At 40.4% G+C, this 20,152-nt stretch overlaps 1 protein-coding gene across 1 annotated transcript; it reads right to left on the bottom strand.

Annotated features, from left to right (window-relative positions):
• Positions 1–18,604: 18,604 nt before the first annotated feature.
• LOC110869509 (zinc finger protein GIS2-like) lies at positions 18,605–18,937 on the bottom strand. Its single transcript, XM_022118756.1, has one exon. It carries the CDS (start codon positions 18,935–18,937, stop codon positions 18,605–18,607), a length of 333 nt encoding a protein of 110 aa, XP_021974448.1.
• Between the last annotated feature and the right edge of the window lie 1,215 nt (positions 18,938–20,152).

The following is a 20,152-nucleotide window of genomic DNA, read 5'->3' on the forward strand; positions in this document are numbered from 1 at the left end:
ATGCCTGAGAATGCCTGTAACACCCCGAAAATATAAAACTTTATATTAGAATTATAAAGCGTAAATAAACAAGAAGTTACTAACTAGGAAAATTATAACCTAGTTAATTACAAGTCTAAAAATAACTTGAAATAGGGTTAAATAACTAAAACTATATGTTAAACAAAAGTGGAGGGGCCAATAATGTCAAAATTGAAATTTAAGATACTAGATGTAACAAAAACAAAAACCAAACACCCCATTTGGGGTTTTGGTCGATCAAGAACAAGCAGGGGCGACACCCCCACTCTCAAACCCTAACATCCATAAATCTCATAAATTGAATGTGCAAATCTGGTCCAAAACGAAATCCGAGCTTAGAATTGTGATCCTCATCACAAGAGGATTAAAAGGTATGTAAAATTTGATGAGAATTCTCTACTTGAAATTCTCATGAATTTAGGAAATTTGAAATTTGTTGATGCATGTTTGTGATTTGGTTAGATTAGTGATGATATAGTGTCTAGGAGTAAAACCTAGACAACTACATGTGAATTCATGTCCAAATTCAGGAAATTCCATGAACCCATTGAAGGTAGGTTATGGGTTTTACAAGATGATGATGAACACTAGGGTTTGGAATGATAATTCTAGTATAATTTGATCATAGGAAGTAACTTCTGAAATATTGATGCTAAGATATGTGCAAAGTTGATTAATTGACGTGAAATTAGATGATAATTACAAGTCATGAACTTGGTAATAATTACGAGAAAATCTGACCCGCTAGGTGTTTGTTGAAATGCCTAAGTGAGGATTTAGATGTTAAAAATAGGATGAAAACCAGATTTGATTATTGTTCATAATGATGTGTTAATACTCGTGAAAAGAGTTCTAAACAAATTATAAATTTGAAATCTCTAGGCAAGGAGTCCGGATCGTCAAGCGGACAAGCCGGAGGGAATACGCGTGGGAAAAGTGTGCTCTAAATGTACGAAATTACCGTTTCGTTACATTAAGATTATTTATTAGTTTTATGTCGTAGTTTTGAAACATGGTAAACAAGATAGACCAATACGTCACGAAAGTGACTTTGCGTCTGAAACAAGTAAAAACGGGTCAAAACAAATGATAGAAAATGGATTCTTGAAATACCTTGATTGGTGCCTAAATTCCGGCATCCAAACGGGTCAAAACAAGTTTAAGAGTAAACATGACGAATGGTTATAAACCAAGCGTAAGCCGTGTAGCGGACACACTAAGCTAGTTGAGAAACTTAACTCCTAATATGGGAGTTAAGGTTCAGAAATTTTAAGCATGACAAGTAGCATAAAAAGGGCAAACTCGAAGCCTTGGAAACAAGCTTGTAGACTATTCCGTAGGCAATCCCTCGTGAGGGTAGTCAAGCGTTATCATTGGTAAAATCCGGGTATGGGTAATTAGCTTAGTTAATTAATAATCTTGATCGAAAGTAAAATACATTGATGCAGGAAATGAATCGGCAAAACTGCAAAAAAAATAATAATAAGAAAGCATGTACAGCAGCTACCGTAAATTACGGTGGCTACCGTAATTTACGGTAGCCAGTAAATTGTTACGGTGCATTTCTACTGCCTTATGGCAGACCATAACTTTCCAGCGGCCACCGTAACTTACGGTGCTACCGTAAGTTACGGTAGAGCCCAGTTTTAAATGTTAAATTTTCTTTTAAATTTTGATTTCTCAAACATGAATTCGAACCTAGTTACGATCATGTTAAAATTCAAGGATCATATTACTAATGGTTGTCTAAAACTTCAGTTTCCAGGTATTTCAAGTAGTAGGATGATGATCAAGCAATCAAGTTGAACCGAACACACAATTCAACGCTTCCGCACTTGATCTTTTTGTTTTAAGACTATGTAAACACTTGTAGTTTTTGTCTTGAATATTGTTCAGTAGGATTAATACGTAAATGTTGTGACTAGTTATGGTTTTCAAATCTTGAAAGTTTTTGTAAACTCTACATTTTTGGCACGAAATGCAAGGTCCTATGTTAGTAAATCTAGTATTATAAACCGGGTCTTACAAGTTGGTAATCAGAGCTCAAGGTTGCCAATAAAGTGTTCGGTTCAAGCTTGATCAAGCATCCGGTAAGAGTTAATAGTTTAAATAGATTTAGAAAATATAGAAATAAATCATGAATAAATTATGCATGTAAAGAGTGTGTAAGCTCACTCAAACACATGAAATGCATGAAACAAGAATGATTGAATCAAGTTGGGAACTTGATTGAATCAAAACAAGTAAAGCATGTGTTATAAATGGAATGTTTAACTATCTACGTAAATATTTCAGTAATAAAGATGGCGGACGGAGGTGATGATGATGCGGTGCCAAGAGTCACCGAACAAATGAGGGTAGTGATTGCCGAAGAGGTTGGAAAGGCGATCGAAAACAGTTCGGGCTTCATTGATAAAATTCAAAACACAGTTTTATCAATAGTAGACGAGAGAATCAAGAAATTAGAAGATGATCCAAGTCTAGCAAAGGAAAAGCCCGGAGGACGAAAGCCTTGTTCATACAAGGAATTAATGGCATGTAAACCACCCATATATAATGGGGAGGTTGATCCAATAGTGTGCCAACGATGGCTATGTGATATCGAAGGGGTATCCGAGAGAACTCATTGTGATGAAAATGACTACGTAGCCTATGGTACGGGTCAATTAAGGGGTCAAGCGAAAGACTGGTGGGATAACAAAAAGAAAGAGATGGGAAGTGAAGCGGCTAAGACCATGACATGGGAGGAGTTTAAGAAGCCGTTTCTTAAACATCATAGTCCCAAAGCGGTCATTAATAGAATCAAGGAAGAGTTCATGCAACTCAGGCACAAGGGTGAGTCCATAGACAAGATCACGGGGATGTTTATGGATAGGATGAAGTTCTGTGATGAATTAGTAACGAACGAAGAACAGAAGATATACTACTACCATAACATGTTGAGTGCAGAATATAGGGAGTTTATAACCCCTTCAAAATATGAAACCCTTACCGAGATCATTAATGCCGCTCGGGAAAAGGAGATTGAGCTGAAAAAGAGTATCGAACGGGGTGAACGGAGGGCACAAGATGTAAATCCAAACCCTGCCAAGAAAGCACGAACGAATGAAACCGTGAAGAAATCAGATGCAAAAGGTGGGACGCCAAGTTGTAAAATTTGCGGGAAAGGTCACAAAGGCGAATGCCGATTCAAGGATAAGCCTTGTCCCATATGCCGGAAAACGGGACATATGGCTATATCATGCCCGGAGAAAGTGACTGTTTGTTACGATTGTTACCGATCGGGTCACAAAAGATCGGAATGCCCAGAGCTGGTTGGAAAGAAAGATGGGCAAGATTCGAAAAGTGAAGCCCCGAAAGCAAAAGCAAGATCTTTCCAATTGACCGTTGCAGAAGCAAAAGTCGAACCTGACGTGGTCTCAGGTATATTTACTATAAACTCGATTCCCGCACGTGTGTTATTTGATACGGGTGCGAATAAATCCTTTATTTCATATGGATTTATTCGGCATCCTTCATTTGTTCTAACAAAATTACCTATGCCTTTAAAAGTAGAGATAGGTAATAACAAGAGCTTTATTGTTTGTGATGTATGTGAAAACTGTAAAATGAGCATTGATGACGAAGAATACACAATAGACTTGATTCCGATGTCGATGGGAGAATTCCAAGTGATCGTGGGGATGGATTGGTTATCCCGATACCACGCGAAGGTGGTTTGTTTCCGAAAGGAAATAAAATTGACGTCTCCTAGCGGAAAGCAAGTTACGATATACGGTGAAAAAGGAGGTAACCCGGTGCTATGCTCAATGCTAGAAGCCCATAAACTTATGAAACATGGATGCAAGGCTTATATGGTATACGCAAGCGAATCGGAAAAAACCCCCTCAAAATTGGAGATGTACCGGTGGTACGTGATTATGAAGATGTGTTCCCGGAAGAACTACCGGGGATACCACCAGAACGGGAAGTAGAGTTCGGAATCGAATTGATTCCGGGCGCAAAACCCGTGGCCAGGGCGCCGTATCGACTTGCACCGTCGGAATTACAAGAATTGATGTCTCAAATCCAAGAATTGCTCGACAAGGGGTTTATCCGACCGAGTGTGTCCCTGTGGGGCGCACCAGTTTTATTCGTGAAAAAGAAGGATGGCAGTATGCGCATGTGTATCGATTACCGAGAGTTAAACAAACTCACAGTGAAGAATCGATACCCACTCCCAAGAATCGATGATTTGTTTGACCAGCTACAACGAGCAAGTTGGTTCTCCAAGATAGATCTTAGACCGGGTTATCACCAATTGAAAGTCAAGGAGGAAGACGTACCGAAGACGGCATTTCGTACGCGGTACGGGCATTATGAGTTCCTTGTAATGCCCTTTGGGTTGACTAATGCACCCGCGGCCTTTATGGACCTCATGAACCGGGTTTGCAAACCTATGCTAGATAAGTCGGTAATTGTATTTATCGATGACATTTTAGTATACTCGAAGAATGAAGCTGAGCACGTGTGTCATTTACGAGAAGTATTAGAGACACTCAGACGAGAAAAGTTGTATGCAAAATTCTCAAAGTGCGTCTTCTGGCTACGAGAGGTGCAGTTTCTTGGGCACATCATTAGTGTTGATGGAGTACTAGTGGATCCGTCAAAGGTAGAAGTTGTGTCAAAATGGAACCCTCCAAGAAATCCCTCAGAAATCCGAAGCTTTTTAGGGCTCGCGGGATATTATCGGAGATTCATACAGGATTTTTCCAAAATTGCCTTGCCATTGACCAAATTGACTCGCAAGGAGGAAAAGTTCGTGTGGGGCATCGAATAGGACGAAGCCTTCCAAACGCTCAAGGAAAAGTTAACTCACGCTCCGGTGTTAACATTACCAGAAGGAGTTGACAACATGGTAGTTTACACGGATGCATCGCATTCGGGTCTCGGGCGTGTTTTAATGCAACAAGGCAAAGTCATCGCGTACACCTCGAGGCAATTGAAGATCCATGAAAAAAAATACCCGGTTCACGACTTGGAATTGGCGGCAGTGGTGTTTGCCTTAAAGATATGGAGGCATTACTTGTATGGGGGTAAAATTTACGATCTTTACCGACCATAAAAGTCTAAAGTATTTCTTCGATCAGAAGGAATTAAACATGAGACAAAGGCGGTGGCTGGAAACGGTCAAGGATTTCGACTGTGAAATACACTACCATCCCGGGAAAGCCAATGTAGTGGCTGATGCGTTGAGAAGAAAGGCAGATTATACCCCAATACGGATACAATCGTTGCAGCTCATCGTGACTTCGGGTTTGCTAGAACAAATCCGAGGAGCACAAGATGAAGCAGTAAACACGGAAAACTGGAAAAAGGAAAGGATTATTGGCCAAGTTAAAGATCTCGAGGCAGCCAGCCATGGTTTGTAGACACGTTTCAATAGAATTTGGATTCCTAACACATGTGGAGTTAAAAAGCTTCTACTTGATGAAGCTCACAAGTCTCGTTATTCCATTCATCCGGGAGCGACCAAGATGTATAACGACTTAAAACAAAACTATTGGTGGCCCGGAATGAAAAGCGATGTTGTGAAGTACGTGGAAATATGTTTAACATGTCTACAAGTCAAGGCGGAGCACCATAAGCCATACGGTAAACTCCAACCGTTAGAAATCCCGGTTTGGAAATGGGAACAAATTACAATGGACCTATTGATCAAACTGCCTAAAACAAGCCGTGGTTTTGATGCTATATGGGTAGTTGTGGATAGATTGACTAAAAGTGCTCACTTCATCCCGATTCGTGAGACTTATACATCTGAAAAGATTTCAGAGGTGTATACAAATGAAATCGTGGCACGCCACGGAGTACGGATATCCATTGTGTCTGACAGAGATACCCGGTTTACTTCGGACTTTTGGCATGAATTCCAAGAGCAAATGGGAACTAAGTTATTCCTTAGCACTGCTTACCATCCTCAAATGGATGGGCAAAGTGAAAGAACAATACAAACGTTAGAAGACATGTTGCGTGCTTGCATTATCGACTTCGGGGGTAGTTGGGATGTCCATCTATGTCACACCCCTATTTCCACGTGTATCACCGGTGGACCCGGTGGGGGATTACCGTGACGTAGTTGGCAACAATATAGTCAAACCACAATATATAAATGCACAGCGGAAGCATAAAGATAAATATAATTCAACCATCTACTGTAATATCAATGTATCACAAGTAGTTGAATAGTATCCACAGGATGGATCAAAATAAATAAAAATGTAGTTCAACAGATAAGACATCAAGCTTGCGAGACTTCTTAATGATGCTATGGAGCTAATGCCAGCCAATTAAGTGTAGTACCTGCACTTAATCTTTTTGGGAAAATACGTCAGTTTACACTGGTAAATACATTCAACCGACTCTTTTGTAAATGTTTAATAAAATTGATTTGAATGCACGAGGCACAAATTCTTTTATAACTTGGGAGAATTATTTAAAATTATAATCTTGTGAACGAATTACATGTTCCTTCTTTGCGTTCAGTAGCCCGGATCGTGCCGGGTTAAAGATCAATAGACACACCACATTGCGTAAAACCGAGGCGGGTAAACCATCGGCTACGTCTTTTAATAGTATAGACATCATACCGGGTGTACGCCTACACCCGAGAGTCAAGGTCGTGGCCATTTCTTCGAATGATGCCAAGGATATCCGGGACATGGTCATTAACCCCCCAAAGGCTTTTAAGTAACAAGACTGTTTAAATGAGCCGATCAAACTATTCAATTAACCACCTAAGCGATGGAATTATTTGATGCTTAATCAAGCGGTATTTTATATACCGTAACCCAAGCCCGTATAAGGGAAAATAAGTTAAAAGTATTTACCTTTGCAATGTATATTCCTTAATCAGTTAAATCACAGGTATCTTTTACTGGGGCTCCTTATTCTGGAACGAAGGTTTAAATTAACCTATTAGAATCCTAACGGGTCTTTATATTAGCCGTAGCCTAGACCGGTTAGTTTCGAAGGATAGATACGGTTTAATCGCGTGAAAGGCGAAAACCGAGAATGAAATGTGATTCTGACCCAACAAGTTCGGAGACCTGTTTTATATGGGTTTAATATTCACACTCTGGATTTTGGGGTCAAAATGATATGGTTTGACCCGTATCGGCTAATTTATGTAAACTAGTTACATAAGCCGAACCGTGCGCGCGATAGGCGCAACGGGTAACCGTAGGAGTCCTACACTGTTTTCCTAAGTCAATATACTTTAAAGAGGTTGTGGTATCAGTAGGGTACCTTGCATAATGCCCGTAACGAGTTTTGGTTCATTATACGCCCCGTAGGCGTTTTCCGGTCATTTTAAAGACTTTTAAAAGAGCTTTTCGAGTTCTACAGGAAATCTGAGTTTCCCGAATAGTTTATAAAGTTCAAAATATCTTATTTATTATTTAAAATCAGTAGCAACTGGAATCGGGTCAAAAGACCTTGTAGAACTCAAGTTTTGGCCAAAAAGGGCATATTCGGTATTTACCGAACCGTAGTCATAACCGCAGGTTATGAGCAGGTAAAACATAATTAAAAATCTTTAAAAATCCCAAAATATTATTTTAATACAGTGGGTAAAAGTTTTGGTGACAGAATCTTGGTTTAGGTAGGCGTTATGCTAATTGCGCCGTTTATTACGAAAGTTTCTTATAAATGCGCTATTTAGCATAACTCCCATTCTAGACCTCGGATTGGCGTGAAACTTTAGGGACATGCTTAGAATTTAGTAAGCAAGGTTATAGTCCCTTCACGTGTCCGAAATACTCGTTTTATTTTAAAAAGGGCGTTACGGTCAACTTTTAAGTAATTAACGGAAATGCGTAAAGGACTCGGATAAACAATGAACCGGTCGCAGAGGGTGATACCAACTCGTGACCTGGTCCTAAGAGAGTCCTAAGGCATATCTACATTGTACTAAAATGGGTCAGAACTGAAGTCAAAGCAAAAGTCAAACTTTTGCGACATTCGGCTCCGAACCGAGTCAATATAGCCAATGGCCGAATCAAACGAGTTTAGACAAGTTTATATACTTAATATCATGTCTTATGATCATCAAAACAGGTTTCATAGCATATACTTTACAGATTATGCACAAAGTTGCAAAATGACTTCTGTTGACTTTTTGGGTGCACGTTTGACTCGACATTTGACATAGCTAGAGTGGTGATCATGGGGAACCCTTTCAGAGGTTTATTACCCACATAAACACCAACAAATAACTACCTTTGATTCGACATAAGACTGAGCCATTAAAGATTTATCTTGTAGTCAAACCGTAGTTACGACAGTTTGATTTCTAGCCATTTTACTAAGTAATACTAAATCACAAAGGATCTAAACGACTTACAGAAGCTTGAACACGAGTAGGATGATAAGAGAAAGCTTTGAGAGCTCCAAGTATGATCAGAAGAGTGTGTTTGAGGTGTGTGTTAGTTATGAACCAAACATGCCTATTTATAGTGCATGAAGGGCCTTTAGATCATCACACCAGGGTCTACAAGTGATCATAGATGATGGGCAGGTGTCCCAAGGTGGTATAGGTCGAGTAGGGGGCGCCCATGCCTCACTTATTGGTTATATGATCGTTCACAAGCTCAAAAGGCATGCAAGTCCAAACTTTCTGCATCTGGGCGTCCCACGCGGCCCGCATGGGAGATTAGGCAAACTTTAACGCGGGCCGCCTGAAGTTTAAAATCAGACGTGGTTAAAGAGGTGGCTCGCGGCCCGCCTCAACTTACTCTAAAAGCTTATGCGGCCCGCGAGAGGTCAAGATTTTCAGATTTTTAAATCTTTTGTAATCATGATCAGAATCTGGTAATTAATAACGAAATCTTTCGTAATTATTAACCTGACCTTTCGGGTTTGAAGGGGTAACTTTGCGGTTTGGCCCTCGATTATTCACAACTAAGGGCCTCATGTTATTTACCCGCATTGTTAAGTCCCCGGTTAGTTTATTAATTATTCAGAAAGTCTTAACTTTCATTGTTGACGCTTTTAACCCTTCTCGTACGAATTTGATCATAACTTTCTCGTTTTAAAACGGAACTTCGCGGAATTTATATATTGTATTCTAGTGAGCGTATTTTACTGTTACAAAGCCTCGGGTACGTCAAAGGGTCACTCAGAGGTATAATTAAACATGTTGACACAATTAACCCCTGTAGCTTGTAATCTCTCACTTTCTTCCGCGTTTCGCTTCCGTACGATCCATGATTTATTCGTTTGAAGGTACTAGCACCATTTAGGGTTTCTATACAGTATACTTACCCTTGTTTGACATTTATAACCCTCGAATTCATATACTTTCAAGGTTTGTCAACATTAGTCCTTTATTAAATATAATATGCCACGTGTAAACTTAAGACATGTGTCAATACATTATTGGACACAAAATTTCGAGGTGTTACATCCTCACCCCCTTAAAATAAATCTCGACCCGAGATTTACTCAAACAAATAGGGATATTTTTCTTTCATCGTGGATTCAACCTCCCACGTGAATTCGGGACCTCTCCGGGCATCCCATTTAACTTTAACTATCGGCACATGTTTTCTTCGGAGCTTTTTCACCTGTCGATCTTCAATCGACAAAGGCTTCTCCACAAACTTCAAGCTCTCATCTATATGCACATCTGTGTGTGGGATCACCAATGATTCATCAGCGAAACACTTCTTTAGATTGCAGATGTGGAACACATTATGAATTCCATTGAGCTCTTCTGGTAAGTTTAATTTATAGGCAACTGACCCGACCCGTTCGATAACCTCAAAAGGTCCTATGTATCGCGGGCTCAGTTTACCCTTCTTACCGAAACGCATCACCCCCTTCCAGGGCGATACCTTTAGCAACACTTTTTCACCTACCTCAAAGTGAAAATCCTTACGCTTCGGATCAGCGTAACTTTTCTGCCTATCACGGGCAGCTTTGAGACGTTCCCGGATCTGGACAATCTTGTCCGTTGTCTCGAAAACTATCTCTGGTCCCGATAATTGGACCTCTCCCAATTCCGCCCAACAAACAGGCGATCTACACTTCCTACCGTATAATGCCTCGAAAGGCGCAGCCTTTATGCTGGTATGGTAGCTATTGTTGTAGGAGAATTCGATTAGGGGTAAGTTCTTATCCCAACTACCACCTAAATCGATAGCACATGCTCGCAGCATGTCTTCTAACGTTTGAATAGTACGCTCACTCTGACCGTCTGTCTGAGGATGGTAAGCCGTACTGAAGTTCAAACGTGTGCCCAAAGATTGTTGGAAACTCTTCCAGAAATGTGACGTGTACCTAGTATCCCTATCCGAGATAATAGATACAGGTATGCCATGTAAGGCGACAATCTTATCAACATACAACTGGGCCAAAGTATCGGAGCTATAAGTCTCCTTGATGGGTAAGAAATGAGCTGGCTTAGTCAGTCGATAGACTATAACCCATATTGTGTCGTTTCCTTTGCTCGTTTTCGGTAACTTGGTGATAAAGTCCATAGTTACACACTCCCATTTCCATTCAGGAAGTTCAGGCTGTTGTAGCAAGCCAGATGGCTTTTGATGCTCAGCTTTGACTTGCGCACAAGTCAAGCATTTGGCTACATAAGCGGCTACAGACTTTTTCAAGCCTATCCACCAATAATTTGCCTTTAAATCCTGATACATCTTGTCTGCTCCAGGATGGACAGTATATTTGGAGCTATGGGCTTCCTGGAGGATAACATCTCGTAGTCCTCCATAAATAGGAACCCATATCCGCCCATTCAATCTCAAAAGTCCATCCTTGTGGAGAGTTAACTGCTCCTCAGTTACTCCTAACTTTTCCTTAGGATAATTAGCTTCCAACACAGCCTCTCGTTGTGCAGCTAATATCCTTTCAATCAAGTTATTCCTTACTTCCATCCTCCTTGCATTGATTCGGATGGGTTTTATCCTTTCCTTCCGGCTCAGGGCGTCAGCGACTACATTCGCCTTGCCGGGATGGTACCTGATTTCACAATCATAATCATTCAAGGTCTCCATCCAACGGCGTTGCCTCATATTTAGCTCCTTCTGATCGAACAGATGTTGAAGGCTTTTGTGATCTGAATAGATCACAAACTTGATTCCATATAAATAATGCCTCCACAGTTTCAGTGCGAATACAACGGCACCCAGCTCCAAGTCATGGGTGGTGTAATTCTTTTCGTGCACCTTCAACTGTCTTGAAGCATAGGCAATCACCTTGCCTTTCTGCATGAGCACACACCCCATGCCGGTGTGACGCGTCACAGTAGACTACGAACTCTTCAGTACCTTCCGGTAGCGTCAACACAGGAGCGTTGCTCAATCTTTGTTTCAAAATGTCAAAGGATTCTTGCTGCTTAGGGCCCCAAATAAACTTTTCCTTCTTCTTGGTAAGAGAAGTTAAGGGCGCAGCAATCCTTGAGAAGTTCTCAATGAATCTTCGGTAGTATCCTGCCAATCCTAGGAAACTACGGATCTCTGTGGGCGTCTTTGGCTCTTGCCAATTCATGACCGCCTCTACCTTAGCGGGATCCACCTGGATACCACGCTCACTTACGACGTGTCCAAGAAATTGGACTTCTCTTAGCCAGAATTCACACTTGGAGAATTTGGCATAGAGTTTCTCGCGATGTAGCAATTTGAGAATACATCGTAGGTGTTTCTCATGGTCAGCTTCGTTCTTTGAATAGATGAGAATGTCGTCGATGAACACGATGACGAATTTGTCTAAATACGGCTTACAGACGCGATTCATGAGGTCCATGAATGCAGCCGGTGCATTTGTGAGCCCAAAAGGCATCACTAGGAACTCGTAGTGACCGTAGCGAGTCCTAAATGCTGTTTTATGCACGTCTTCATCTCTGACCTTCAGCTGATGGTAGCCCGACCTCAAGTCGATCTTTGAAAAATAGCTAGCCCCTTGCAATTGGTCAAACAAATCGTTGATTCTTGGCAATGGGTATCTATTCTTGATCGTGACTTTATTAAGTTCACGATAATCGATGCACAGACGCATCGATCCGTCCTTTTTCTTTACAAACAGGACAGGTGCTCCCCAGGGAGACGAACTAGGCTTGATGAATCCTATTGCTAACAGTTCATCCAGTTGGGTTCTTAATTCCTTCATTTCAGTCGGTGCCAGCCTGTATGGTGCTCTAGCAATGGGAGCTGCTCCAGGAATGATATATATCCTGAATTCCACCTGCTTATCTGGTGGCAACGCAGGTAGGTCTTCAGGGAATACTTCTGGATACTCCGAAATGACAGGAATGTCTTCTATCCTTGCTTTGGGTTCTTCAATAATTACTTGTGCCATGTAGATGACACAGCCCCTTTTTAAGCACCTTGAAGCTTTAAGCATAGATACGTTCTCAGGCAGTCCATACTGCGTATCCCCTCGAATGGTGAGCGATTCACCAGTCGGGGCCTTTAGCACAATTTGTTTTCTATTGCAGACTATCTGGGCCTGGTTGTGCGCTAACCAGTCCATGCCCAGAACAATGTCAAAACCAGCTAGATTAAAGGGAAGTAGAGATAGAGGAAAAGAATGGTTCTTAATGGATATCATACATCCCTCTAATATAGTGGAGACGGTTTCTACAGTGCCGTCTGCTAGCTCTACTTCGTACTTTACATTTAGGGTTTAATAGGTATGTTCAGCAACTTGCAAAATTTTTGGTCTACGAAGGATTTATCAGCTCCTGAATCGAACAGTACTCTTACAAAGATATTATTCACGAGAAAAGTACCTGTTATTACGTTGTCGTCTTGCAGGGCTTCCTTCACATCCATTTTGAAGACTCTAGCGTTATTCTTTTTGGGTTCGTCAGTCTTCTTGGCGAGTTTGGGGCAGTTGCTCCTGATGTGCCCCTTTTCACTATAGTTGTAGCAGGTCGCGTCCTTGATCTTCTTACAATCCATAGTCTTGTGGTCTTTAGACTTGCACAGTCCACAAGTGTGCGTCTTTGACTGGGATTGTGAGTTTGGCCCAAACCTGCACTTCCCAAAGTGGAATTTCTGGCAGTTCTTACATTTGGGCTTCTCCCCTGTCACACCCCGATTTCCACGTGTATCACCGGTGGGCCCGGTGGGGATTACCGTGACGTAGTTGGAGACATCATAGTCAAACCACACAATATAATAATGCACAGCGGAAGCATAAAGATAATTATATTCAACTATTGTTCGTAATATCAAATGTATTACAAATAGTCGAAAGGTATCCACAGGGGATCAAATAATAATATCGAAAAGTATTGTTCAACAGACTTTGACATCTAAAGCTTGCAAGACTTGAATAATGATGCCTGGAGTAGCCAGCCTATTACGTATAGCACCTGCACTTAATCTTTTTGGAAAAATACGTCAGTTTACACTGGTAAATACACTCAACTGACTCATTTTGGAAAATGATTGAAAATTTATTTGAATGCACATGGCACAAAATATCTTTTGATTAAAATACCCAGAGGCAAGATTAATCTTTTTATAACTTGGGACAATCATAGTTATGATCTTGTATACAGTTTTACATGTTCGTTGTACGTTCAGGGCCCGATGTAGAAACCGAGTCAAGATTAACAGACACGTCACAAGTATAGGCCCACTGAGCGTGAGATACCGTTTCCCTTATGCAGCTGTCAGGTGTATGCCTACACCCCGTGCATAAGACGTGACCATTTTATAATACAATGATGTCAAGGATATCCGGGACATGGTCATTAACCCCTAAAGGCTTTTATTTCAAACAATACAGATCAAACCGGGTTACCTCAATAACTTAATCACAATCCGATTAAATATTCAATACCCGACCAAGCGGTATTATTATACCGTATCCCAAGCCCGTATAGGGAAAATAAGTTAAGAGTATTTACCTGAGCTAGCTCCTGTCTTAAATAGCAAGAATAATAACTCAGCCGTATATTCTAATCAGTAGTCGCAAGTACTTTTACTGGGCTCCTAATCTGGAACGAAGGTTTTATCAACCTATTAGAATCCTAACGGGTCTTTATAATAGCCGTAGCTTAGACCGGTCAGTTTCAAAGGAATATATACGGTTTAATCGCGTGAAAGGCGAAAACCGGGAACAAGTGGTGATTTCGCCCAAACAAGTTCGAAGACTTGTTTTATGTGGGTCTTACATTCACACTCTGGATTTTGGGGTCAAAACAATATGGTTTGACCCGCATCGGCTAATTCATGTAAACTAGTTACATACGCCGAACCGTACGTGCAAAAGGCGCATCGGGTAACCGTAAGAGTCTTACGCTTGTTTCCTAAGTTAATATGCCTTAAAGAGGTTGTGGTATCAGTAGGATACCTTCCGTAATGCCCGTAACGAGTTTTTGTCCTTTATACGCCCCGTAGGGGTTTTTCGGTCATTTTAAAGATTCTTAAAGGGGTTTATGAGTTCTACAGGGAATCTGAGTTTCCCGACCAGTTTATAAAGTCTAAAATACTTTATTTATTATTTAAAATCAGTAGCAACTGGAATCGGGTCAAAAGACCTTATAGAACTCAAGTTACGGCCCAAAATGGTATATTCGGTATTTACCGAACCGTAGCCATAACCGTAGGTTATGAGCAGGGTAAAAATGAAATCTTTAAAAATCCCAAATATTATTTTACAACAGTAGGTAAAAGTTTTGGGGACGAAATCTTGGTTTAGGTAGGCGTTATGCTAAATGCGCTATTTAACTACCAAAGTTTCGAAATTTGCGCCATTTGGCATAACTCCTATTCTGGACCTCGGATTGACATGAAATTTTAGGGACATGCTTAGAAATCAGTAACCAAGGTCATGATCCGTTCACATGTCCGAAAACCTCGTTTAAATTTATAAAGGGCGTTACGGTCAACTTTTAGGCGATTAGCGGAAATGCGTAAAAGACTCGGACAAACAATGAACCGGTCACAGAGGGTTATACCATCATGTAACCTGGTCCTAAGAGAGTCCTAAGGCATATCTATACCTCACTAAAACGGGTCAGAACTGAAGTCAATGCAAAAGTCAAACTTTTGCGACATTCGGCTCCGAACCGGTTCAATATAGCAAATGGTCGATTCAAACGAGCGCAAACAAGTTTATATACTTAATATCATGTTTTATGAGTGTCTAAACAGGTTTCATAGCATATACATTACAGATTATGCAAGATTCGCCAAAACGACATTCTGTTGACTTTTTTAGGTGCACGTTTGACTCGACATTTGAGATGGTTAGAGTGGTGATCAGGGGAAACCCTTTTAGGGGTTTATTACCCACATAAATACCAACTCATAACTACTTTTGATCCGTAATAAGACTGAGCCATTACGGATTTATTTTGAAGTCAAACCGTAGTTACGACGGTTTGGTTTCTAGTAGTTATCTAAGCATAAATCAAACTACAAAGGATCTAGACGACTTACAGAAGTTGGGTCTTGCTTAGAGTATACAGAGAAAGGCTTGAGAGCCTTTAGAATGACCAGAGGAGTGTGTTTTGAGTTGTGTGTTGGTTATGAACCAAACATGCCCTTTTATAGTAAGGTTTCACAACAAATTTTGACACACAAGTCCCCCAACTAACCCCAACCTTCCAACATGTGTCCCTAGTGTTTAGGAGTTGTTTAGGGGTCACTTTGAAGGTTTAAATGCAGGTCATGGCTTTTAGAAGGCTGAACAGCCAAGTTAAGCATGTTTCTGCATCTGGGCGCCTGACGCGGCCCGCATGGGGGAACCATGCACCTTGTACGCGGGTCGCCTGGTTTTTAAAATCATGCGCGTATCTTAGGGGGCTCGCGGCCCGCCTTCACTTACCCCAAATCTCAACGCGGGTCGCGAGAGGGTGGTTTTTCAAGGCTTTTAAATCTTTTGAAATGATTACGAGAATCTGGTAATTAATAACGAAATCTTCCGTAATCATTAACCTGACCTTTCGGGTTTTGAAGGGGTAACTTGAATATTTTATAATCATGACTAAATCTTGGTAATAATGATAAAATCTTTAGTAATAAATAATGAAATCTTTAGTAATCATCAACTTGACCTTTCGGGTTTTGAAGGGGTAACTTGAATCTTTTATAATCATGATCAGAATCTTTGTAATTAATAACCTGACCTTTCGGAACCGAAGGGGCAACTTTGCGATTTGGCCCTTGGTTATTTACAACTAAGGGCCTCGTGTTATTTATATGTATTATTCGGTCCCTTGGTTATTTTCAATATTATTAGAAAGGTTTTAACCTTTATTATTGACGCTTTTTACCCCTCGCATACGGATTTGATCATAACTTTCTCGTTTTAAAACGGAACTTCGCGAAATTTATATATTATATTCTAGTGAGCGTATTTTACTGTTACGAAGCCTCGGGTTCGTTAAATGGTCACTCAGAGGTATAATTAAACATGTTGACACGTTTAACCCCTATAGCTTGTAATCTCTCACTTTCTTTCGCGTTTCGTTTCCGTACGATCCATGATTTATCCGTTTGAAGGTACGAGCATCATTTAGGGATACTATAAAGTATATTACCCTTGATTGACATTTATAATCCTCGAATTTACATATGTTCAAGGTTTGTCAATTTTTAGTCCTTCAATGCCACGTGTAAACTTAGGACACGTGTCGGCACATTATTGGACGCAAAAATTTCGAGGTGTTACATCCTCACCCCCTTAAAATAAATCTCGACCCGAGATTTACTCAAATAATTTGGGGTATTTTTCTTTCATCGTGGATTCAACTTCCCACGTATTTTCGGGATCTCTCCGGGCATCCCATTTAACCTTTACTATAGGCATATGTTTTCTTCTAAGCTTCTTCACCTGTCGGTCTTTAATTGACAAGGCTTTACCACAAACTTCAAGCTCTCATTTATACGTTCATCAGTATGAGGTATCATCAATGATCCATCGGTGAAGCATTTCTTTAGATTGCAGATGCGGAGCACATTGTGAACTCCATTGAGCTCTTCCGGTAAGTTCGACTCATAGGCGTCGGACCCGACACATTTGGTAACATTGAAAAGTCCTATGTATCTCGGGCTTAGCTTGCCTTTGTTCCAAACCGCATCACTCCAATTAATGATTCTGGGTCTACGTATTCTTCTGCCTATCTCGGGCAGACTTGAGTTGGCCTCGAGTCTGGACAATCTTGTCCGTTATTTCGAAGGCTATTTCTGGTCCTGATAGTTGGACCTTTACAACATCCGTCCAACAAACAGGCGATCTATACTTACTACCGTATATGCCTCGAAAGGCGCAGCCTTTATGCCGGTACGGCAGTTATTGTTGTAGGAGAATTCGATTAGTGGTAGGTCTCATATTAATGATGCAGTCCTAAACGGGATATGCATCTTAACCCTTCTCACCTTTCGGGAGATAAACAGGATAATCTTAGAAAGAGATAATCGAGATACAGGGAGACTACAGAGACTTTCCATATTTCAGGCTCATGTTCCTTCATTATTATTTGTGTTAATACGTGATATGTTTATGTTATAAGTCCATGAATTCCTTATTTCGGAACGCTTTACTTGGACAATATTATGGATATCTTCTTCGAATACTACTAGTCGATATTTGTATAATATGATCATTGGGGTAGTTCCGGGGTTCCATGTATTAACTTCCATACTGATCAGGCATGGAAATAATCTATGGGACACGCCAGTATACGCCAATCCTCATATGGTACTTTTATCAAACATAGTTTGGCATTCGTAGGTGATAGAAAAACAATGAGAAATAATAACATATGTTGTCGTACTCTATTGCGAAAGAAAGAGTACTTTTAGATTTTTCGGAAGGATTCTTATGAATTTTCCATCCGTAGGTTTTTTACATTATGCTAAATATATAGGGTTTTATGAAACGTTTGTAAAAAGCTTGCTATATTTATTGTTTATGAAGGATTTATTGGTATCTGATTCAAAATAAAACTTTTGGCATTTAAATTTATGATAAAGGTTAGGGAAAGTACTTCAGATTTCTAATGCCATTAAAACAATTTATTAGTTGCAAACCAACAACTGTTACTCTTTATCTAGATGGCCTTAATATATACTAACCATGGTATTTATAGACCATATAGGTTAATATAGTACTAACATTCTCAATGAACGTTATTTAATATATATATATATATATATATTCATTATGTTTAGTCTAGGTCATGAAAGACCATAAACGGCATTTAAGGTTCGGCCGAATTCATCATTTTCTTGACAGGGGATCAAAACGTCACTTCTGTCTTTATTATTTTGATGAATTTTTGGACAGCTCAAAAGTCTGCCACGAGGATATCAGAACAGAGTGATTTTTTTTTAATAGATACAACATCGATCTAAGATTTGTTGGAGCGTTTTCTTAGGTACAAATGACAAATTCCTATCTCATATCAAATGATTGAGATCCTAAACATGCGGAGTCAATAGTTCTCAACAAATATGATCTCTTATGGAATTATATGTGCCAGTAGTAACTATTTTCTTCATAACCGTTTGATAAGAAAGGTACCCGCTGTATCCTTATAATACTGCACCATCTTCTGGCCGTTCATTCCGAAGACTCATGCGTTTGTTCTTTTGGCTTCTTCGGGTTTCTTCTGATTCTTAGGGCAGTTGGTCTTGACATGCCCCCTCTCGTTACAACCGTAACAGGTTGCATCTTTTAGCTTTTCGCAATCCAGGGTTTTATGTTCCTGTGATTTGCAAATCCCACAAGGTAGGGGCTGAGATTCGAATCTGCATTTCCCGAGGTGGTATTTCCTACAGGTTTCGCACTTGGTCTTCTCAACCGACTGCTGACTGTCTCTTTTTAACCCGGAACTCTTCCTATCGGAGCGACGAGAATTCTCATCCTCCCTTTTTCTCTTTCCATTTTCAGAGGCCTTGGCAGCCATGCCTCTGACTATATCAAGTGTAAGAGATAGCGACAGGTCTGCCGCTGACCTGAACATAGCAGGCCTTGAGGCCTTAACACTGGCCTTGATTTCTGGGGCTAAACCCCCAATGAAGCGAGCAATCCTCTTTGGTTCCGGTGTTACTAGGTAAGGAACCAGTCTGGACAGTGTATTGAATTTGGTGAGGTACGCTTGACAATCTAAATTTGTCATAACCAAGGATATAAAGCCAGCTTCAATTTTCTCAACTTCATGTTGAGGACAGTAATTCTCTTTGATAAGCTCTTTGATAAGAGTAACGAACTGATCCCAAGTCATGTTGTACAAAGGGATTTTCCCGGTGGCTTGAATCAACGACCGCCACCAGGCTAAGGCCTCACCCTTAAATGATTGTGACACGAACTTGACCACATCCCTCTCAGCGCATCCGCTGATGTCCACAACCGTATCCATTTCATCTAACCATGTCATACAATCTACAGCTCCATTCTCCCCAGTGAAATCCCGGGGTTTACATGAAACAAAGTACTTGTAGGAGCAACCCTTATCATGGGGTCCTTGATTCAGTATGATCTGTTGGGACGGATCGCTGTGATTATTAGAAGGGTGACGCTCGTCATCTTCCTTATCTGGGTTCATCCTTCTTGGAAGGAGGCTTCGAATGTGGTATAGATAGGGTCCTACTACGAGTCCCACTATACTCTTCCTACTGCCGCTCTGAGGCCTTCTTAACTGCGTCGTCTACCAACGCTTTTAGTTCAGCACCCGTTAAATTAATTCGGGCGTTATCATTGTTCTCCATTGGGTGGCTATTAATTTTATCTGAGCCAGCCATTTAATTGAACTGTTACATAAAACAAGGACAATAGTTTACTTGGGAGCTTATTATGGAATTGTCTTTTATGGCAATTCATTAACCATGGTAACGGAGACCATATTTGGTTAATTTATTAATCACATTTGTTTAGGATTTGTATTATAACTTAACCTAATTATAAAAACAATAACAGTTTTACTAGTGGCACGAAAGGCCTAGTCACATGGACGGTTTAATTTATAAGTCATGATTTCAGAGAGTTAAGGTATTAAGGTTTGAATTGCATTCAGTACCTTCTCTTGACAGGGAGTTGTAGACTTCAACTGTCTTTTGTCTTTTAGGACAATAGGTATAGCCCGTGGGCATTTCCCTTCTGAGGGATGGTTATAATATGATCA

The sequence above is a fragment of the Helianthus annuus genome, chromosome 8, assembly GCF_002127325.2.
Source record: "Helianthus annuus cultivar XRQ/B chromosome 8, HanXRQr2.0-SUNRISE, whole genome shotgun sequence".
Taxonomy (NCBI): domain Eukaryota; kingdom Viridiplantae; phylum Streptophyta; class Magnoliopsida; order Asterales; family Asteraceae; genus Helianthus; species Helianthus annuus.

Coding starts and splice junctions, on each gene's coding strand:
- LOC110869509 (XM_022118756.1), bottom strand. CDS start 18,937: ATGGCTGCCAAGGCCTCTGAAAATGGAAAGAGAAAAAGGGAGGATGAG.